The sequence below is a fragment of the Acomys minous genome, assembly GCF_964271855.1.
Source record: "Acomys minous genome assembly, chromosome: 16".
NCBI lineage: Eukaryota > Metazoa > Chordata > Mammalia > Rodentia > Muridae > Acomys > Acomys minous.
In genome coordinates, this window is record NC_140498.1 from 2,435,079 (window position 1) to 2,456,339 (window position 21,261).

Genomic DNA, 21,261 nt, shown 5'->3' on the forward strand with positions numbered 1-21,261 from the left:
AGGGGGGGGGGAAGGGCTTGCTTTACGGCACGGCGGGGGTGACGGTCGCTAGGAGAGACTGGAAGACTCGGGGCGGCTTTTGCGACAGTGTGTGGAGGGAACGCCCGCCGCAGGCGCGTTTGCGACGAAGGCGTGCCGGCGCCCAGGTGCACTTGGCGACCGACATCGCGCGGCCCAACCCTTGTCGCGCGGGGTGCGGGAGGCGGGGGGGTGGTGAAGAGCGACAGATCCAAGTACTCGCTTCAACCCAAGCGGTGGCGGCTTCCTCCGCACTACACTCTTTAGGGCGACGTAAACGTTATCTTCCGGGCAGAGGGGAGGTGGTTTTTTTTTTTTTTTAGGAAAGTCCTTTACGATACCGAGACCGGAAATGTCGCAATCTGTCCACGCATCACACCTCTCCTGGTCCCCGATTCCGCACCTCTCACCGCAGTCTCCCCCGCCGGGACCCCACACGGGGCGTCACACGAGAAACTCTGGGGTTCTCAAGTGACCAGTAGGGAACCTAGAGGTACCCCGGGACACAGCTGACACACCCAAGAGATGGCCTGAGAGCTAGTAACAGGAGCCGCCCCCCCAACCCTACTCAGTGTAGCTCGCTGAGGTCGGAGGGCTGTGACGTCACAAGCCCCCCCCAAACCTCGCCCTCGGCCAGGCCCCTTGGCTGTGATTGGTTGGTTCGGAGAAGGGCGGTGATGGAGAAGGGCGGGAACAAATTACAGAGACAAAGAAAGTCTCTGGGTGTGACAATCAGACAATTGAGGGGGCTCCCAGGCTGACGTCTCCCTACAGCCCGGCTTCCACCGGTCCCAGCGCCGGGGGAGCGGAGGCGGAGGGCGTCGGGTCTGAGTTCCCATCGCCTCCCGCCCGCCGCGGTGGGGGCAGGGCCGAGGGGCGTGGCTGTGCGCGGCTGAGAGGCTGGGCAGGAGACTGAGGTGGCTACCAAGCACAGCTATGGAGAAGCCAGAGTCCCTCGCGCCTGTTGGCGGCCTCCGTGCGGAGTCCCCCAGAGGGGTTTCTAGGGCGATACCTGGAGGTGTCAGAGGTATACAGACAGACACCGGACAACCCTCCGGAGTCGCCTTGTTTTGCGGTCCTGACCCCGTCTTGGATCCCGGGGGCACTGTAATTCGCAGTCCTGGTCCTGTCCAGCGCTCTGAAGGGGTAAAGACCCTCAGTCCCCAAACCAGTGCGCATCTCCGGGAGGGTGCAGCCTGTAGCCTTGGGTCCAGCAAATCCCCTGGCACTGGAACTGATGCAACCAGGGCGTCCATCTCGGGGCCGGGGGATCCTAAAGTGTACAGCTCGGGGAGTGGTCCACACTCCGAGGCAACTTTATTACACTCCCGGAACTATGAGGAACAGCCCCGGAGTATCCTTAAAAACAGCAGCTCCATCTTGATGAAGAAAACCTCCAGTGCGGAGAAGTAAGCAGTTCGCCTGCTAGCCAGCAGCCCTGAGGCGGGAGGGAGGAGTTCTGGACACCTTGGGCCAGAAGCCAAGAAAAAACGGGGCTGGAGTCCTGAGACCGTGGTTGGGGAGGGCAGGTGAGGGCTGGAAATCTGAGGTTCTATGTCTTGGAGAAGGCAACAGGTGTCACAGAAATCTTGGCCACCCGGCGCTGTGACTCCAATCCTCGCCTCTACGAGGGAGTGTAAGAAGAGTTTGCAATGCCTGCAAGAAACGTAGGAGGATCCCTCTGTTAGCAGAGGGCCCTGGAAGAGCTTCCTCCTTTGCTGTGCCCTTGCCTCACCTTAGGAAGTCCCAGCGCTGGGATGAGATGAATATCTTGGCTACCTATCACCCTGCTGACAAAGACTATGGCTTTATGAAGGCGGACGAGCCCAAGACCCCCTACCACAGGTGCTAAGCCCTTGGCCCTAGCTTTTCAGCCTAGACTCCTGTATAGCAAGGGGCTATAAGGAAGAGGCAGAGAAGCCTCGGGTACTAGCCTGGCCTCCTCCACTGCAGGCTGCAGGACGATGATGCAGACCTGCCTGCCGGGTCTTCTCTCAAGGTGACTCCTGAATCACTGGCAGAGAGGTGAGAGCCCTGTGACAGATTAGCTGAGCTGTGCCCCCTACCTACCCCACCCCACCCCCGCACCTCTGAGCCCCGGCCCAGACAGCTTTGTCCTTTGGTCCCTAAATGATAGGCACTACCATCCCCCTCCCCTCAGGTTTGCCACAACGGACAATTTCCTCCCCAAGGTCCTCCAGTACGGAGACAGCAAAAGCTCAAAGACGCCCGATGACTTCGCCAAGACACGTATGTGAGGCAGGGCGGGCTTGATGGAAGGGGTGGCAGGCGTCAAGTGGGAGCGACCCTCTGGTCAAGGTCTGGAGAGAAAACCCAGCTTCCGCACCGACCCACAGACTCCAGTGACTTTGTCAAGCACCGAAAGATGCACTACAATGAAGGAATGTTCCTGAAGAAAAACCTGCCGCTGGCCAGTGAGGAGGACAGCAGCGGATCTGGTGCCGGCAGCGGCGGCGGCAGTATGCAAAGTGTGACAATGGACCTAAAGCCCAGGCCTGTGGAGAAAGGCTGGGCAGGCGTCAAAAATGACACTGACCTGGTGCCTGACAGCCATGGCCTAGACACCAATGGTTAGTGACGGGGCCGCCAGGGACTGAAGGGTAGAGACAGGGGCTGCTGCTCCAGGGTGTAGACAGGAGGCTGCTCCAGAGCCCAGATCGCCTCAGGCTTTGCTTGTTTTCTTTTTTTTTTTTAATATATTTTATTGATTTATTCATATTACATCTCAATTGTTATCCCATCCCTTGTATCCTCCCATTCCTCCCTCCCTCCCATTTTCCCCCTACTCCCCTCCCCTATGACTGTGGCTCAGGGGGACCTCCTCCCCCTGTATATGCTCATAGGATATCAAGTCTCTTCTTGGTTTTGCTTGTTTTAAGATTTATTATGTATACAGTGCTCTGCCTGCATGTACACCTGCAGGCCAAAAGAAGGCACGCAACCTCATTATAAATGGTTATGAGCCAACCTGTGGTTGCTGGGAATTGAACTCAGGGCCTTTGAAAGAGCAGTCAGTGCTCTCAACCTCTGAGCCATCTCTCCAGCCCCTTCTTTTGGTTTTTCAAGACAGGGTTTCTCTGTGTAGCCTTGGCTGCCATGGATTCCCTTTGTAGACCAGGCTGGCCTCGAACTTACAGCGATCCACCTACCTCTGCCTCCCGAGTGCTGGGGTTAAAGGTGTGTGCCACCACTGCCTGGCTTTGGTTCTCTTCAGCTCTCTGCTCCTCCATCCTGTGCTGTATTCTGTTTTCTTCAGAGAGCACTGGCCCACAGTCCTGCTTAGTCTTACCGTGTGGTTGGAGGTGACTCCAGAGAAGAGAGGGGACAATTGGAGCTGAGTCTCCACGCAGGGTGGCCTCTAAAGATGGCAGGCTGGTGGACGGACTAAGAGAACCATTGGGGAGTGCGGAATCCCTGCAGCTTTTCTACCGGTGGCGGGGGTTGGGGACATGGGTGGCAGATGAGAACTTGTCACCTCAGTGCGCCCACCCAGGAGCGTCGGCACAGCGGGACTCAAGACTGTCTGGGGTGATATTTTCAGACTCTGCCACCTATAGAGCCCAGTTCCCCTCAGCCTCCAAGTCTACGATCCGGGAGCGGGCTGATCTACAACGCAAGGAGTACTACAGCCAAGGACGCTACCTGAGGTCCTGCTCCCGTCCCGAGCTCGAGGAGGACATAGAAGATGAACAGGACAGTGAGAGCTGCGGAGGGCAGCCTGGGCATGGGGAGTGGGGGGCAGAGCTGCGGAGGGCAGCCTGGGCATGGGGGGGCAGAGCTGCGGAGGGCAGCCTGGGCATGGGGAGTGGGGGGCAGAGCTGCAGAGGGCAGCCTGGGCATGGGGGGGGCAGAGCTGCGGAGGGCAGCCTGGGCGTGGGTAGTGGGGGGCAGAGCTGCGGAGGGCAGCCTGGGCATGGGGAGTGGGGGGCAGAGCTGCAGAGGGCAGCCTGGGCATGGGGGGGCAGAGCTGCGGAGGGCAGCCTGGCATGGGGGGGGCAGAGCTGCGGAGGGCAGCCTGGGCATGGGGGGGGCAGAGCTGCGGAGGGCAGCCTGGGCATGGGGAGTGGGGGGGCAGAGCTGCGGAGGGCAGCCTGGGCATGGGGGGGGGGCAGAGCTGCGGAGGGCAGCCTGGGCATGGGGGGGGCAGAGCTGCGAAAGGCAGCCTGGGCATGGGGGGGGGCAGAGCTGCGGAGGGCAGCCTGGGCATGGGGGGGGCAGAGCTGCGGAGGGCAGCCTGGGCATGGGGAGTGGGGGGCAGAGCTGCAGAGGGCAGCCTGGGCATGGGGGGGCAGAGCTGCGAAAGGCAGCCTGGGCATGGGGAGTGGGGGGCAGAGCTGCAGAGGGCAGCCTGGGCATGGGGGGGCAGCGCACACAGGCGCCCCAGCTCCAGCCTTCATCTCATATTACTTCCTGGCTCCTCAGGTTTGACTTGGGTTACTGAGAATCCCAACAGCACTTCAGGCCCTGTTGGAAGCTCCTTTGGGTGTGACAAAACCACTTAGGGCTCTTTGGACATAGCCGTGACTGTTATAACCTGAGGAAGGCACCATCTCCCTAGGCCTGGCTCTTAGCAAGCTCCTGCCTCCCAGCCCCCCAATCCTATCAGGCCAGTGTATGAGCGACAGGCAGGAAAAGAGGCCCTAAGCATCCTAGAGTCTACTGCCTACGTGATAGAGAACAGACACCAGGGATGCGGACAGGGGCTGAGGACCCCGCAAGCCTCCTAGCGTCAGCCATGGACTCTGTGCCTCCTCCTTGACTCCTCTCTGCCACCCCACCCCTCTTTAGTTAGTACCATGTCCTCCAGAGTCAGTGGGTCGCAGTGGCCTCCAGCTATTGGTCTAGTGGGTTGAGGTACCAAAGCTCAGGGGGCTCAGGAAAGGAACATGGAGGTAACCATAGCCCCCCAAGCTGGGGCAGGAACAGATGTGAGCCTCGGCAGAGGCAAGGGGGTGCCTGCACTGACCAGGGAGGCAGAGGGGTTGCCTCGGTAGGTTCTAGAGATTTGAGGGTCACGTGGACAAGAGCTTACCCCTGCTGCCAGAAAGCCCAACCTCTTCTTTCTCTAGATGAAACCTTGAGGCTGCAGTGGACGCAGGAAAAAGAGCATAGACCGTGGAAAATGCAGCCAGCTGGGGATGGGGCGAGGGCAGCCGTCCCTGGCCCTTTCCACTCCGATGGTGGACAATAAAGACAACTCCAGGAATCTGAGTGCCGGGAATTGGATGGCCAGACTGCGAGAGTGGGAGGGGTGTCCACGCATAATAAACCAGGGAAGCAGAGCTGAGAGCCGGCCGCTGAGGGCAACCCAAGGGACTGGGCTCCTAGGGTCAAGCACTTAGCGGTTAGGCTAGAGCAGCAAAAGCACACATTTGGCCAGGCGGTGGTGGCGCACGCCTGTAATCCCAGCACTGGGGAGGCAGAGACAGGCGGATCGCTGTGAGTTCGAGGCCAGCCTGGTCTACAGAGTGAGTCCAGGACAGCCAAGGCTACACAGAGAAACCCTGTCTTGAAAAACAAACAAACCAACCAAAATCTAATTCAAGGACAGTTTGTTCTATGTAGTGAGATCCTGTTTCAAAACCTGAAACAAAGCCTAGGGTTATTTTGGGTTTGTTTTTTTTTTTTCTTTTTGTTTTCCCCCCACTCCCAAGACAGGGTTTCTCTGTGTAGCCTTGGCTGTCCTGGACTCTGTTTGTAGACCAGGCTGGCCTCGAACTCACGGAGATCCACCTGCCTCTGCCTCCTGAGTGCTGGGATTACAGGGGTACGCCACCATGCCTGGCCTTAAATGGGTTTTAAAAAAATCACACTATTAGTTTATTCACTTAACATAGCGCATCTGTGGAGGTCAGAGGCCTTCCAGAGTAAGTTCTACTGTGGGTTCTGGAGATAAACTCAGGTTGTCAGGCCTGCTGTGTGACAAGCACTGACACACAGTGAGCCACTTTGCTGGCCCCAAAACCTAGGGTCTTAAAAAGGCTCAAGCTTGGACTGGAGAGATAGCTTAGTGGTTAAGAGGACCGGCTTCTCTTCTAGAGTAACCCAGGTTCAATTCCCAGCACCCACAAGGCAGCCTGCAACTGTAACTCAAGTACCAGTGGATCTGACTCCCTCACACAGATATCCATGTATGCCAAATGCCAAATGTACATAAAAATAAATAAAGATTATTTTTTAAAAAAAGGCTCAAGCTTGCAGCAGAATGGTAATGTCTGATTGAATTAATTACCATAAATTTATTAACATCATTTTTGTTTGTTTTGTTTTTCGAGACAAGGTTTCTCTGTGTAGCCCTGTCTGTCCTGGAACTCTCTTTGTAGACCAGGCTGGCCTTGAACTCACAGCTATCCCCCTGCCTTCGCCTCCTGGGTGCTGGGATTAAAGGTGTGCGCCACCACTGCCCAGCTGTAACTGGGTGCTTATCTCCTAGATGAGGAGACAAGGGTCAGAGAATTGTCCAGGGTCACACAAGCTTTGGGGTGTTTGTTTGTTGTTTATACAGAGGGTCTCTCACCATGTAGCCTAGGCTGGCCTGTAACTTGTTATGTAGACCACACCGTCTTGACTGCACAGAGATCTGCCTGCCTCTGCTGTAACTAAAGGCAGGTGCCACCACGCCCTACTAATCACACAATGTCTGAAGTAGAAGAGAGCACTGGACACCATTATGTCCTCCTTAAAAGCTTATTCACCCAACAGAGAAATAGCAGTGTCCCAGGAGGAAGATGACAGCAGCCTCCGGGGGCGGGACTGTGGTTTCTCTGATCTCAGCACCCCTCCGCCCAGGCCCCACCCCTGCCCCTCCCAGAGCTGCCTGTAAGTGGTGGGGTAAGAGCTCCTCCCTGGTCACCCCTTGCCCTTTGGGGAAAGAGTTGGAGACCCAGGCCCTACCTACCGGAAGACGTCTGCGCCCGCGTCCACACCCCTCCTGGCGGGTGGGGGCCACATCTACCTACATCCCCACCTGCCTGGCCTCCAGGGACCCTGGACCAGAGCAGGCCATCTAAGATGACGGTCAAGCTAGATTTTGAAGAATGTCTCAAGGACTCCCCCCGTTTCCGGTAAGTGTGCGCAGGTCCACCAGGCTGAGGAGGGGGGCGGAAGGCCCCACATGCCCTGACACACGCACAGCATTCCCCACAGGCCAGACCTCCCGCAGAACCTAGGGACGGGAGGGAATTGGTGGGAACTGGTGCCTCTGCTGTTCAGCCCAGGCTCTCAAACCAGGCGTGGTGCGTCACGCCTGTAATCCCAGCACTTGGGAGGCTGAGGCAGGAAGACTTCTCTGAGCTCCAGACTAACCTGGGCTACAGAGTGAAACCCTTTAAAAACAAAGGCCCAAGCTCTCCACAGCTCTCCTTACTCTGCCCGGCTGCACCATCTTGCCTTTATAACCGGCATTCCTTCTTCCTTCTCACTGGAACCCCTCCCCCAGCACCTGCCCTGGGCGGTTAGCAACTTCCTGCCCTGGCCACATCCACCCTCTTCTTCCTGCTCTGGTCTGGGTTATTGAAGCTTAGAATGTGACGGTGGCACATGAGCTATTAGCCGGCTTGTGTGTGGGTGGGTGGCCGCCCTCAACCCATAGCTCAGTCTGCCTGCACCCGCCACCCCATGACTCCAACCCTCACCTTGATAAACTGAGCACCCAGGGGACCTAAGCGCTGTCCCCGTGACACCCCCCCCACCCCTTTCCCAGAGCCTCGATTGAACTGGTAGAAGCCGAAGTGTCGGAATTGGAGACCCGCCTGGAAAAGGTGACCACACCACCATGGAGAGATCCGGGATCAGATTCAAATGAGAGGGGCGGGGCCAGGGAGAGAGTGGGAGACTGGGAATGCATTACAGAGCCATCAGAGGTCAACTGTGCTTGGCCATGATGGCTCATAACTGTAAACGCATGCACCACACTTAAAATCTGGATATGGTGGCTCGTGCCTTTGCCCCTAGCACTCACTGGTGAAGCAGAAACAAGCAGATCTCTGTGAGTTCCAGACCAGCCAGGGCTACAGAGTAAGACTCTATTTATAAACAAACAAACAAATAGAATAAAGCTGTGAGTGATGGTGCACACCTTTGATTCCAGCACTTGGGAGGCAGAGGCAGGTGACTATGAGTTCAGAGATAAACTGGACCACTCTCCATAGTAAGTTCCAGGACAGAAGAGAGACCCTGTCTTTAAAAATAGGGGTTTTTTTTTCTTGTTTTTTGTTTTTGTTTTGTTTTGTTTTTTATAGGCAGAGTCATGTGTAGCCCAGGCTGGCTTTGAATTTTCCATGTACTTGAGCCTAGTCTTGAATTCCCTGGCCTCTGACCTCTACTCCCTTCCTGGAGATGGATTCACTCTCGAGCATGTTAAACAGGCCTGACTCTACCACCATAGCAAATAAATTTTTTTTGTTGTTTCGTTTTTGTTGTTGTTGTTGTTTCTGAGACAGGTTTCTCTGTGTATCCTTGTCTGTCCTAGACTCGCTTTGTAGACCAGGCTGGCCTCCGATCTGCCTGCCTCTGCCTCCCGAGTGCTGGGATTAAAGGCGTGCACCACCAGGCCCAGCTTGTTTTTTGACAAGGTGATACTGCATGTCCTTGGCTGGCCTGGAACTTGCTATGCAGACAAGGCTGGGCCTCGAACTCATAAGAGCACTTCCTATTTCTGCCCCAGGAGTGCTGATCAGTCCATCTGTCTGTCTGTCTATGTATCTATCTATCCATCTATCTATCGTGTGTGTGTGTGTGTGTGTGTGTGTGTGTGTGTGTGTGTATGTGTGTGTGTGCACGCGCGCGCGCGGGCCGTGTGCCAGTGCACATGCTAGGATGGCTGTGGGGAGGTCAGTGGACAATTTTCAGGAGTCACTTCTCCCTCCACCATGGGCTCCAGAACTGCACTTAGGTTGGCAGGCTCGTGTGGTATATGTCTTCACCAGCAAAGCCGTCTATCTCACTGGCCTGAAGTTGGCTTTTCTAAAGTGTGGTGGCACACGCCTTTAAACCCATCACTCAGGAGGCAAGGACAAGTGGATCTCTGAGTTTGAGGCCAGCCTGGTCTACATAGTGAGTTGCAGGGACAGCCAGGGCTACTCAGAGAAACCCTGTCTTGAAAAAACAAGAAACAAACAAACAAACAAAAGACAACTAGCAATTCTCTTTTTTCTTTTCTTTCTCTCTCTCTCTCTTTTTTCTTTTTTTTTGTTTTTCAAGACAGTTTCTCTGTGTAGTCTTGGCTATCCTGGACTCACTTTGTAGACCAGGTTGGCCTTGAACTCACAGCAATCCACCTGCCTCTGCCTCCCAAGTGGTGCACCACCACGCCCAGCTCTGCCATTCTTACAGATGTAATTATTGGTTTAGGGTTTTTTCAAGATGGGATTTCCCAGTGTAACAGAGGCTGTCCTAGACCAGGCTGGCCTCAAACTCACAGAGATCAGTCTGCTTCCTTCCTCCTGTTCTCTGGGATTAAAGGTGTACACCACTAAGCCGGTCCCTGGTTTAGATTTTTTTTTTTTTGTGGGGGTGGGGTTGGTTTTTTGAGACAAGGTTTCTCTGTGTAGCCTTAGCTGTCTGGATTAAAGGCGTGTACCACAATGCCTGGCTAGATTTTTTAAACTTTATTTATCTTTATTTTATATGCACTGTTGTTTTGCCAGTATGTATGTCTATGTGAGAATGTTATCTTGGAGTTACAGACAGTTGTGAGCTGCCATGTGGGTGCTGGGACTTGAACCTGGGTCCTCTGGAAGAGCAGTCCCTTAAATACTGAGCCATTTCTCCAGCCTCCTTGGTTTAGATTTATTTTGCTTGTTTTTGTTTTGTTGAGACAGGGTCCTTCTATGTAGCCGTGGCTGGCCTGGAACTTGCTATGTTGACCAAGCTGGCCCCAATCTCACAGAAATCTACTTGTCACAGAAATCTGCCTTCTGAGTACTGGGATTAAAGGTTTTTGCCACCACTCCCAGCTGGTTATTGGTCCTTTATTGTTTGTTTGGTTTTTCAAGACAAGGTTTCTTTGTGTAGCCTTGGCTGTCTAGACTCACTCTGTAAACCAGGCTAGCCCAGAACTCACAGCCATCCACCTGCCTCCTGAGTGCTGGGATTAAAGGCGTGCGTCACCACACCCGGCTTTGGTTCCATGAGAGGTCTTTTCTCATATGTGGGAGAAAGGGGCTCGTAGACAGGAGAGCTGGACAGTCACTGATGCACGCTGTGAGCTGCAGCTGGTTTTGTCCCCTTGTCACAGACTGACACAACTTGATCTGGTCAGTTTCCTGCCCGCTGGTTGACCCTGCGAGCCACTTTCACCCAAGCTGTAGTTCTCAGAAGCTTTCCCCAAACCCCGGGGAAAATGTGCTGGGAACACACAGAGCCTGGGCTCCTGGCACCTGGCCACCTCCACACAAAGCCTCTCTGTGGCCTCTTACCACTCCGGGCCAAGCGGAAGGACTCTACAGACACTTGCTCCATTCAAAAATATGGCAACTCATGGCCACTGTCTAGCATGTCACCTTCAGGGTGATGCAGCCATGGCACTATAGATAAGAGAGTCCTGGGGTGAGGAGAATGATTTGGGGTTCTAGCTCAGCCACCTGGCTTTCCCTTCCCAGATGGGTCGGTTACAGCTCTTTGACCATTACCCGTGCGCAGAAAGATGGACAACTGAGCACCCCAACATCTTACTAGGCCCCCATCCTGAAGCCTAGAGGAGTAGTAAATATTTGCAAGGGGATGATTAGAGTAAGGAATGAAACACACTCCCATCCCAACACACAATTAAAGGCTCAGACTTGAGCACAGCCAGCAGAGACGGGTAGAGAGAGCCAGTAACCTAGTAACGAGATGGTACGAGCCCCTCATTGAAACAGGGCACAGAAAGGCAGGTAGGATTAGATGGGAGAAAGATATTTGGGGAGTAGACTTAACAGTGACTTTGGGAGTAAGCTTTGGAGGGATGGGCTGAAACTTTGTAACAGGCCCAGGAAAAGGAAGCTGGGAAGCAGAAACAATGCCTTTGCAGGTGTGAGTTTGAAGTCGCTGGGCTGGGTTTGTGGGGAGATGCGCTGCATTGGGCTGGGTGGGGCAGCGGATGAGATCAAGGAAGGGCTGTACAGTCTCGGGCCAGGGGAGAAGTGATGCAGGGGTGGCAGGGGTGGCGAGGGTGGAGGCATCGCCAGTGTGCTGGCTCTGGGGCTATTCTCTCTTGTCCTCTTCTCTCCCAGCTCCTGAAGCTGGGTTCCTGTCTCCTGGAGAGCGGGCGCCATTACCTCGCGGCCAGCCGTGCCTTCCTCGTCGGCATTTGTGACCTGGCTCACCTGGGTCCACCAGAGCCCATGATGGCGGTATGCGAGCATCCCCGAACCAGGGCTGTGGATGCCGAGGGGCGGGGCTGACCTGGGGTCTGGCAGAGCAGGGTCCAGCAGGCAGGACGCAGAGTTAGGCAGACGGTGACCTTCCATACCTGGTACTTTCTCCTGGGTTTTTCTTGCCTAGGAGTGTCTGGAAAAATTCACCGTGAGCCTGAACCACAAGCTGGACAGCCACGCTGTGAGTGGAGGCGCGGGGCCTGGAGACGGTGGACCGGACGGGGCAGGGCTGACCAAGATCCTGACCCTCACGTGCTGATTCCTCCCCACAGGAACTTCTTGATGCCACTGAACACACGCTGCAGCAGCAAATCCAGACTCTGGTCAAGGAGTGAGACGGGAGGGGAAGGGGGCTTATTCTTCAGAAAATAGCCCTCCATCTCTCTTACCCCAGGAGGAGCTGTGAGGGCGGGTGGGAAGCGGCCTGGCTTGGGTCTTGCCACGCCACGATTCCCAGGACTTCCCTCTCCTATGCAGGCTAACTGATAGAATATGGGCGGGCCTTACTCCGAGATCTTCTTCTCCTGGGGCAGAAGGGTAAGTCTGGAATTTTGTTTTGTCTCCCCTAACTCCAGAGGTCTCCGGGGTTTCCGAGAGGCTCGCAGGGACTTCTGGCGAGGGGCTGAGAGCCTGGAGGCTGCTCTTACCCACAACGCAGAGGTCCCCAGGCGCCGTGTCCAGGAAGCCGAGGATGCTGGAACCGCTTTGAGGATCGCTCGGGCTGGGTACCGGAGTCGGGCACTGGATTATGCTCTGCAGGTTGGTGCCTACCCCCTCCTCTCCCTTGTCCCCCTACCCCCTCCTCCTTCCCCTCCCCCCCCCCCCCCCCCCGCCCAAGATACCTGGATACCTTGAGAGGAGTCCCCAGGGTGCGATGGGAGAAAGTGCTGTGATTTTTAAGACTGACCTGAGGTCTTTTGGGGCCTTAGGTCAATGTGATCGAGGATAAGAGGAAATTTGACATCATGGAGTTCGTGAGTTTCCGGGGCAGCAAAGATGGAGAGGAAGCTGCTGACTGAGCAGGAGGGAAGAGGGAGAGAGGCGGGTACCCTTCCTCAGTTCTGACGCCTGCCACCTTGTCCATCAGGTGCTGCGCTTGGTAGAGGCCCAGGCTACCCATTTTCATCAGGGCCATGAAGAGCTAAACCGGCTGGCTCAGTATCGGAAGGAACTGGGCGCCCAGGTAAGAGCTCTTGGGCAGTTGGTACAGGGAGGTTGGGGGATGCTATCATGACTCTCCTGGCCTGACTGGGGCAAACCCAAAACCATCTGAGATGCCCCTGCTATGCCCAGTTGCACAGCCTGGTCTTGAACTCGGCTCGGGAGAAGAGAGACATGGAACAGAGACACGTGCTGCTGAAGCAGAAGGTGAGGGCTGGCTGGGGAGAGCGGGCCGGAGGGAAGCAGGCCTGCGCCCTGCCCTGCGCCTGTCCCAGCTGCCTTTGATCCTCTCGTCCCCAGGAGCTGGGTGGGGAGGAGCCGGAGCCAAGCCTAAAGGAGGGGCCTGGTGGCTTGGTAATGGAAGGACATCTTTTCAAGCGGGCCAGCAACGCGTTTAAGACCTGGAGCAGGTAAGAGGGCAAGTGCCTCAGGTGAACCTGCCCGGCTGACGGTCATGTGTGGAGCTCAGCCAGCTACAACCGCAGTCAGCACAGGCAGACAAATGCCACGCGTAAATAAGTCGCAGGCTGTGTTAGAAGGTAGTAATAAAACCCCCGGGACAATGGTGCACCCCTTTAGTTCCAGCACTGGGGAGGCAGAGGCCGGCAGATCTCCGTGAGTTCAAGGCCAACCTGGTCTACACAGCAAATTCCAGGACAGCCAGGAATACATCGAGGAACCTGTCTCAAAAACAAACACACAAACAAACAAAAATCCACAAGAGTTTAGATGTGATGTTTCTTGTCATCTCAGCACTGTAGAGGCTGAAGCTGTAAGATTTTGAATTTAGCCAGGCAGTGGTGGCCCACGCCTTTAATCCCAGCACTCGGTAGGCAGAGGCAGGCCGGTCCCTATGAGTTTGAGGCCAGCCTGGTCTACAAAGTGAGTCCAGGTCAGCCAAGGCTACACAGAGAAACTATGTCTCAAAAAAGCCAAAAATAAAATTAAATTAAAATTAAGGATTTTTAATTTAAGGTTTCTAGTGAGACAGTTCCAAAGCAAAACCCTGTTTAAAAAGGGGGTAGGATGAGAAAAGGGGTAATAATGTTATAGAAGAAGAAAACACAGTAAAGGACATATGATCTGTGTAGAGAGGATGAAATTTAGTTTCAATTTCTCTCTCTCCCTCCCCCCCCCCCCCCCCCGTGTGTGTGTGTGTGTGTGTGTGTGTGTGTGTGTGTGTGTGTGTGTGTGTGTGTATTGAACTAGGGCTTTTGACCATGCTAGGCAAGGGATCCACCCCAGAGTGACATCCACAGTCCAGGTTCTGAATAAACTGCCAGGGCCTGCCTGGGCTTGGTGGCTCATGCCTGCAAAGGCGGCACTTGAGAGGAGGCAGAACGTCTGGGAAACTTACTATGTAGCCAAGGATGACCTTGAACTCCTGATCTTCCTGCCTCTGCCTCCCATGAGCTGGGCCTGCAGGTGTGCACCACCGTGCCTGGCTAACTTCTGAGCTGGGATTTCCAGGGTAGCCGAGGGAAGAATATTGCTGATAGATAGGTCCTGAGTCCCCTCGGTGTCAGCAGAATTGGAGCTGCTGCCCTGGCCTGGGGGAGGACAGGAGGAGGAGCTACAGTGGCTACAGAGCCACACTAGGGCTTTGCAGGCACTGGGAGGGCTTTGAAGGCTACAGGGTTTGAAACAGAATGGTGGAACGCCTTGATGTGACTGTTAGGTCCTGCCGCAGGGCGTGGCTGGCATGCTCCACCCTCTACCAAGGGGCGGGGCTTCCCCTCTCCCAGAGAGTCACTGTGTAAACCAGACACTTTGGTTCCAGGGTGTCTCCGGTTTGTTTTTCCCTGCACCTCCCAACCCTCTCTCCTTCCCCACCCCACCCCAGCGCTCGCTCCCCCTTTCTTCATCTTTCAGAACCACCACCAACCCATATGGGACCAAATTAGAAAATGGAGCCCCTCCCCCAACATAGTCCCACTTGTCAAACGCTGTAGGAATAAGCCTGGTATATGATGCCAGCAGTTGCAGGAGACACCAGTGAGAGGGTTGCACATTTGAAGGCAGCCCGGACCACAGAGGGATTTTTAGGCAAGCCTGGGCTACATGGCAAGAACCTGCCTCAAACAAATAATTGTGGGAGTGATTCCAGAGCCCTCACGAGACACCCAGAAATAGTGTTTACCGGTGTTACAGCATCTTACCGCCTTTACAGCTGTCTCCTGCTACTGTCCCCTTCAACACTGGCCACGCTAGAAAAAAAAATTGCAACAGTAAGCTTATTTTAGTTAAAAACAAAACAAAACAAAACAACTGGGTGTGGTGGCATATTCCTATGAGCCTAGGCATTTGAGGTTGAGGCAGGAGAATCAGGAGTTGAAGGCTGGCCTTTCTGCCATCTGCTGGAAGGTAAGTAAGCTTCATTAGCACGTCCAAACTGGGCTGTCCAAGGTGTAAACACCCCTTAGCTGATCCATTCTGCGTGGCTTCCATCAGCCCACCCCTCTCTCTTCTCCTGAGCTCCTTAGGGGGCAAAGAGTGCAGTGTCTGTCTGCCTACACACACACACACACCAGCAGCCCATGCATTTAAGCCTTTCCATCCCCTCCAGACGCTGGTTCACCATCCAGAACAACCAACTGGTTTACCAGAAGAAATATAAGGTGGGTAGGTCCTGGGTGGCTGGGCGCTAGGGAATCTCAGCCCTTGCTTACTACGGCTGGCTCTTGGCCCCCTTGTCACTGTCTGCCAGGACCCTGTGACTGTGGTGGTGGATGACCTTCGTCTCTGTACAGTGAAGCTCTGTCCAGACTCGGAAAGGCGTTTCTGTTTCGAAGTAGTGTCCACCAGCAAGTGAGTACAGTCCCTTGGGCAGTATTCTCATATGTCTGAATATTTACAAACCGCCACCAAAAAGAGGCCCCGTGGGCAGTTCTGGGCTTTGGCCCCTGGGTGGTTGGGCTGAGGCAGGGAGCCTCGGCTGAGAACACAGGTGGTGGAAGGAGGTATTTTGGAGGATGCTGTCAATTGCTACAGAAGTACAGGTGCTCCACTTAGGACGGGGATTGCCTTCCAATAAATTCACTGTCAGTCGAAAAGATCTTGAAAAATCTACTGTACACATAGCTTAGCCTAGACTTAGCCTACCTTAAACATGCTGGAAACCGTTAGTCTACAGTTACAAACCTCTTTTATAATAAAGTGCTATTGAAGCCGGGCGTGGTGCACACCTTTAATTCCAGCACTCGGGAGGCAGAGGCAGGTGGATTGCTGTGAGTTTGAGGCCAGCCTGGTCTACAAAGTGAGTCTAGGACAGCCAAGGCCACACAGAGAAACCCTATCTGGAAAAAACAAAACAAAACAAAACAAAAAGTGCTATTTAATACTGAAAACTACAATAAAAATGGTTGTATAAATACAGCTTTTTGCATCAATATTGAAAAATAATGTCAGGGACCACCTGAATTTCAATACAGCTGATAGCCAGGTGTGGCACGCGCATGTATAATGTCATTAAGTTTGAGGGGCAGAGCCTGATCCTGTCTCAGAATTAAACACACCAGTGAGATGGCTCAGCAGCCAAGCTTGATGATCTGAGTTCAATCCCCAGGACCCACCTGATGGAAGGAGAGAACCAACTCCGCAGCATAGTATGTACACATACGAATGCACATTTGATAATGTAGTCTTCTCCTTGTCGTTTTTTCAAGAAGGGCTTTCGCTGTGTGTGTGGCCCTGCCTGTCCTGGAACTCACCCTGTGGACCAGGCTGGCTTTGAACTTAAGAGATCCACCTGCCTCTGCCTCCCTCCCCAGTGCTGGGATTAAAGGCGTGAGCCACCAATGACTGGCTAATGTAGTCTTTTTCTTAAAAATTCAAGGCCTGCCAAGAAGAGACTTGATACCCTATGATCATATAGAGGGGGAGGTAATCCCCCTCAGGAACAGTCATAGGGGAGGGGAATAAGGGGAAATTGGGAGGGAGGGAAGAATGGGACGATACAAGGGATGGGATAACCATTGAGATGTAACAAGAATAAATTAATAAAGGAGGAAAAAAAAAATTCAAGGCCTGCCTGGCCTATTTTTAAGTTTGAAGTTAGTCTGGGCTGTGTATCAGGCCCCGTCTCAAGCCAAAATAAGCATGATCTGGTTGTCATGCGCAGGCAGTGTTTGCCTAGCTGGACCCGAGGCCTTGTGCGTGTTCACCAATCTGCAGTGGTCAAATCTATATATACACAGCTGAGCAACAGCTGGAGCTTGCCCACTCTGCCTCATGGCCCCCTGGCCTCAGACCTCCACCTCCGTCACTGTCACCACCGCCCACAGGTCCTGCCTCCTCCAGGCTGACTCTGAGCGTCTCCTGCAGCTGTGGATCGGTGCCGTTCAGAGCAGCATCGCCTCCGCCTTCAGCCAGGCTCGCCTGGAGAACAGTCCTCGGGGGCCAGGCCAGGTACCGTGACATGGCCACTTGGAACCGTGCTGCCCTGAAAGATGGAGCCTCGCCCGTAGGCCCCTTGGTCATCCTTTCTTCTCCTGTCTCCCTTAGGTCTCAGGACACCTTGCTCTGGGCGCTGCTGCCACTCTGGGCTGTGGCGGGGCAGCCAGAGGAAGGGAACCTGGGGGATCTGGGCAGGTGGTGGCCCAGGTACAAAGCGTGGATGGAAACGCTCAGTGCTGCGACTGCAGGGAGCCAGCCCCAGAGTGGGCCAGCATCAACCTCGGTGTCACGCTCTGCATTCAGTGTTCCGGCATCCACAGGTCATTCGCTAAGACCCCAAGCATAAGCCTTGCTTCCAACAGCAATACAGGGCCATCGTACGGGCTTCTCCCACGCACCCCACCCTGGCTTTTCTCCTCTGTCACTGGTCACCAAACTTGCTGCACAAAGTGCATGTGAAGCCAGGCAGTGGTGGTGCACGTCTTTACGCCCAGCACTTGGGAGGCAGAGACAAGTGGATCGCTGTGAGTTTGAGGCCAGCCTGGTCTACAAAGCAAGTCCAGGACAGCCAGGGCTACACAGAGAAACCCTGTGTCAAAAAAAAAAAAAAAAAAAAAACCAAAAAAGAAAGCAAAAACAAACAAACAAACAAAAGACACAAAGTGCTTGTGAGTTGGGTGTGCACAGCCTTAGGGGCTTCTAGATGAATCTATTGTCTTGATCAGAGGAAGCAGGGGTTGGGGTGCTGAGGGTGGGAGGTCCCAGCAAGTTGTTTATTTAATGTATATGAGTGCTTTATCTCCATGGACACCTGCAGGCCAGAAGAGGGCCTCAGATCCCAGTATAGATGTTGTGAGCCATGTTGTGGTTACTGGGAATTGAACTCAGGACCTCTGGAAGAGCAGGTGGCGCTCTTAACCGCTGAGCCACCTCTCCAGCCTCCTAGCAAGTTCTATACAAAGAATGTTCCAGACCAAAATACCACAAGCAAAGTAAGGAGGGTAGAGAACACCAGGCTGTAACAGGAGATTAAGACAGGAGTGGTGAGCAGGCTAGCTCCAGGCCTCTCTGCTGCCCCGCCTCCTGGCCCCGCTGCTCTGCGCCCCCACACAGGCCTGGCCTCTGAGTCTTCTGTAGCAACAGCTTCCCAGGCCACCGCCCACACAGGGCCTGACTCCCCTTCTGGCCCTGCAGGAGCCTAGGCGTGCATTTCTCCAAAGTCCGGTCTCTGAACCTTGACTCCTGGGAACCAGAACTGGTGAAGGTAACTAAAGATGCTGTGGAGACAAAGGACTGAGGGGTGCCCAGGGGTCACATGCTAACCCTTTTCCCCAACCTCTTTCTCTTGGCTTCTTCTGGGCCTCCTGAAGCTTATGTGTGAGCTGGGGAATGTCGTTATCAACCAGATCTACGAGGCCAGGGTGGAGGCCATGGCAGTGAAGAAGCCAGGGCCCAGCTGCTCCCGGTGAGGCTGGGGTGGAGGTGCCCAGGGCGTGGGGGGTGCCAAGGGGGCTGAGGGACCAAAGACTCTCTCTTCCCAACCTCCAGGCAGGAAAAGGAAGCCTGGATTCATGCCAAGTATGTGGAGAAAAAGTTCTTGACCAAGCTTCCTGAAATTCGAGGGCGGAGAGGTGGCAGGGGACCCCCAAGAGGACATCCTCCTGTGCCCCCAAAGCCTTCCATCAGGCCGCAGCCAGGGATTGTCAGATCCAAGTCAGGTAGAGAGTCTGTTTGCCTTGTGGCTTATGTGCAGTGCTGGGTCAGGCCCTGTAGGGAGGAGGGTGTGAGGTCCTGGGCCCTGGAGGAAGTTGGAAGGACTGAACTACAGTGTCAGGAGGTTACAGTAGGGAAAAGTGTGGGGTGGAGTGTGTCAGGGAACCCCCAAAGGGGCATCTCCTGCATGAGAGAAGATTGAGCTGGGCGTCTCCGAAGGTCGGGAAAGAAGGCTATGAGCCTTGCCAGGGCAGAGGAGGGTAAGAGCTGCGTCTGTCGGAGTCGGTCTGCCTCTGGCATCCAGCCAGTCTGGGGAGATGAGTGATAACTATCTCTTCCACACCCAGGGCCCTGCACACACGCACACCCGACACGTACACACATCACTCCCGTCTCTCACCACAGCCCTGAGTCACAAGGGCCTCACCACGATTTGGACGTGACTTACTCCACTGCAGCATCTGAGCCCGTGCTGAGGCCTCTCTGCCCAGACCGGACACTGATTCTCCTTCACAGAGTCCCCATCTGATGACGTAGGGAGCCTGCACCCTGGGGCCCTGCTGTTTCAAGCCGCTGGACAGCCTCCGTCTCTTCCTACCATGGCTGACGCCCTGGCGCACGGAGCGGATGTCAACTGGGTCAATGGGAGCCAGGGGAATGCCACGCCTCTGATCCGGGCTACAGCTGCTGTGAGGACCTCCCTTACTCCACCCCAAGGCTCCCCTGATTCTCTTGGGGGGGTCTCCATCCCATAGGGAAAGACGGGAGTGTTGAAAGTGTGGTGGTGAAGATATTTGGATCCATCGCTTATGTGAGATTTTAGACAAGTTGTCAATCCCCGTGCCTTTGTCTCCTGTAAACTAGGACCAGCGAGAGGGCCCGAGAGATGGCTCAGTGGTCAGGAACACGTGCTGCACTTGCTGAGGACCCAGGATTCGGTTCCCAGCACCCACAAGGCAGCTCACAACTAACTCCAGTGCCAGGAGATCCAACACCCTCTTCTGGCTAGATGGTTGTGAGCCACCCTGCGGTTGCTGGGAACTGAACTCAGGACCTTTGGTAGAACAGCCAGTGCTCTTAACCTCTGAGCCATCTCTGCAGCCCCACCCCCATAGATGTACTACATGAGCATGTAGCAATGGCAGCTAAGCCTGACGCCTATTTGTACATCGAACACCACACTGCTGTCATCGTAATTACACCATCCTAAAATACCTAGAAATCCACCTTAACATCGTCATCCCCTTTTCGGCCGCTCTCCATGCAGAATTCTCTTCTGGCCTGTGAGTTTCTCCTCCAGAATGGGGCAAACGTGAACCAAGCAGACAGTGCTGGCCGTGGCCCACTCCACCATGCCACCATCCTTGGCCACACAGGGTAGGGAGCAACGGAAACGTCACCACGGGGAAGGAAGGAGACTCGGGGATGGCCACCACTGACTTTGGCTGTCCTCTCTAGGCTCGCCTGCCTGTTCCTGAAACGGGGTGCAGATCTTGGGGCTCAAGACGCAGAAGGCAGGGACCCTCTGGCTATTGCAATGGAAACGGCCAATGCTGACATCGTAACCCTGTGAGGATGCCAGAGGGTCAGGCTAGTGCTCCGACAGTCTGTTCCCCTATAGGCTGGGACTAATGCCAACACCAGGGCGAGGTCTGGGGAGAGGTGTGGTCAACCCCCCCCCACCCCCCATGGGTGCTGGGGTGGAGCCGGAGCGCATCACAGGAGCCACTTATTAGGGCACATTGCAGAAGGGTTTGTGTGTTTGCTTTGTGAGCACTATTCACGGGGGGCACTTTTGAAGGAGTGATGCAGCTCAGAGAATGCAGAGCTGGACAAAGGATGGGGAGTTTGGAAGAAGAGTTGACGTCTTTTATTCCTTAAATCCCCACCCTTCAGGTTACGGTTGGCAAAGATGAGGGAGACAGAAGCAGCTCAGGGCCAGGCAGGTAAAGTAACCACATCTCTCCCCCCCCCCCCCAGGCGCCAGGCCCATACCACAACTTCTGACTCCTGCTTACCTGCCCTCTTGGTGCCCAGCTGCATTAATGCCATTGTTTATTATCGTATCAAATGTGCCTGACCCTTCGAACAAAGAAAAAGGCACAGGTGGTACGCTTAGGATGGTGCGCACGCACACACACACACACACACACGCACACACACACGGCCAGCCTGGTCTACAAAGTGATTCCAGGATAGTCAAGGCTACACAGAGAAACCCTGTCTCCAAAACTCCCCCCACCCCACCCCCCAAAAAAAGGATGCGCACACACACACTTCAAGTTTGCTCTGCCAGACCCGCCCCTACTGCCCGGTGATGCTCTTCGAAGTAACCCAGCTGTCCAGCCTCCCAGCCTGTTCTCTGTCTTCCTCAGGAGACGAGACTTATCTCGACATATTCCGAGACTTCTCCCTCATGGCGTCAGACGACCCAGAGAAACTGAGCCGTCGTAGTCACGATCTCCATACTCTTTGATTCCACGCCCCTCCCCGCCCTGCCTTGGCCTGTTCTCCATTAAAGTCTCTCAGCTTTGCCTTTTAAAAAATTTCTCAGTTCATTTACTGTGCGCCACCTGGGGGCCCGGCAGGGTGTTGG

General features: G+C 54.7%; 2 protein-coding genes and 1 long non-coding RNA gene across 8 annotated transcripts; 2 read left to right on the forward strand and 1 right to left on the reverse strand.

Moving 5' to 3' along the window:
• Positions 1–205: 205 nt before the first annotated feature.
• On the forward strand, positions 206–6,225 carry LOC311586648 (uncharacterized protein). Of its 2 annotated transcripts, none has more exons than XM_084762764.1 (7): positions 206–1,427; positions 1,759–1,863; positions 1,972–2,043; positions 2,180–2,268; positions 2,376–2,609; positions 3,581–3,736; positions 5,109–6,225. In XM_084762764.1, exons 1-7 carry the CDS (start codon positions 955–957, stop codon positions 5,228–5,230), a joined length of 1,251 nt encoding a protein of 416 aa, XP_084618890.1. In that variant the 5' UTR covers positions 206–954; the 3' UTR covers positions 5,231–6,225. The 2 variants fall into 2 exon arrangements, with proteins under 2 accessions (XP_084618890.1, XP_084618891.1); XM_084762765.1 differs by having other exon boundaries at positions 207–1,427; positions 3,581–3,731; positions 5,109–5,243.
• Positions 6,226–6,833: 608 nt separating this feature from the next.
• ACAP1 (ArfGAP with coiled-coil, ankyrin repeat and PH domains 1) lies at positions 6,834–21,211 on the forward strand. 5 transcript variants are annotated; one of them, XR_014775372.1, is made up of 22 exons: positions 6,835–7,103; positions 7,742–7,799; positions 11,253–11,372; positions 11,524–11,577; positions 11,669–11,727; positions 11,972–12,155; positions 12,326–12,370; positions 12,484–12,579; positions 12,690–12,764; positions 12,858–12,967; positions 15,124–15,175; positions 15,265–15,365; positions 16,841–16,964; positions 17,061–17,272; positions 18,147–18,216; positions 18,323–18,417; positions 18,501–18,670; positions 19,182–19,354; positions 19,933–20,042; positions 20,124–20,255; positions 20,562–20,611; positions 21,041–21,211. XR_014775372.1 is itself a non-coding variant. In XM_084761479.1 (22 exons), the coding sequence occupies exons 1-22, from the start codon at positions 7,051–7,053 to the stop codon at positions 21,139–21,141; spliced, it is 2,223 nt and encodes a 740-aa protein (XP_084617605.1). In that variant the 5' UTR covers positions 6,836–7,050; the 3' UTR covers positions 21,142–21,211. The 5 variants fall into 5 exon arrangements, 2 of the variants coding, with proteins under 2 accessions (XP_084617605.1, XP_084617606.1); XM_084761479.1 differs by having other exon boundaries at positions 6,836–7,103; positions 20,124–20,234; XR_014775370.1 differs by lacking the exon at positions 19,933–20,042 and having other exon boundaries at positions 6,834–7,103.
• LOC311585865 lies at positions 12,986–19,964 on the reverse strand. The gene is made up of 3 exons (XR_014775373.1): positions 19,893–19,964; positions 14,717–14,764; positions 12,986–14,107 (listed from the first exon to the last, which is right to left on the reverse strand). It is a non-coding gene; the product is annotated as an uncharacterized lncRNA (long non-coding RNA).
• Positions 21,212–21,261: the final 50 nt, after the last annotated feature.

Excerpts from the sequence above, each read along its gene's own strand:
- ACAP1 (XM_084761479.1), top strand. The coding sequence starts at position 7,051 with ATGACGGTCAAGCTAGATTTTGAAGAATGTCTCAAGGACTCCCCCCGT. Across the intron at positions 17,273-18,146 it reads CAGTGTTCCGGCATCCACAG|GAGCCTAGGCGTGCATTTCT; the intron begins GTCATTCGCTAA and ends CTGGCCCTGCAG. Across the intron at positions 18,418-18,500 it reads CCAGGGCCCAGCTGCTCCCG|GCAGGAAAAGGAAGCCTGGA; the intron begins GTGAGGCTGGGG and ends CCCAACCTCCAG.
- LOC311586648 (XM_084762764.1), top strand. The coding sequence starts at position 955 with ATGGAGAAGCCAGAGTCCCTCGCGCCTGTTGGCGGCCTCCGTGCGGAG. Across the intron at positions 1,864-1,971 it reads CCCAAGACCCCCTACCACAG|GCTGCAGGACGATGATGCAG; the intron begins GTGCTAAGCCCT and ends CCTCCACTGCAG. Across the intron at positions 2,269-2,375 it reads CGATGACTTCGCCAAGACAC|ACTCCAGTGACTTTGTCAAG; the intron begins GTATGTGAGGCA and ends ACCGACCCACAG.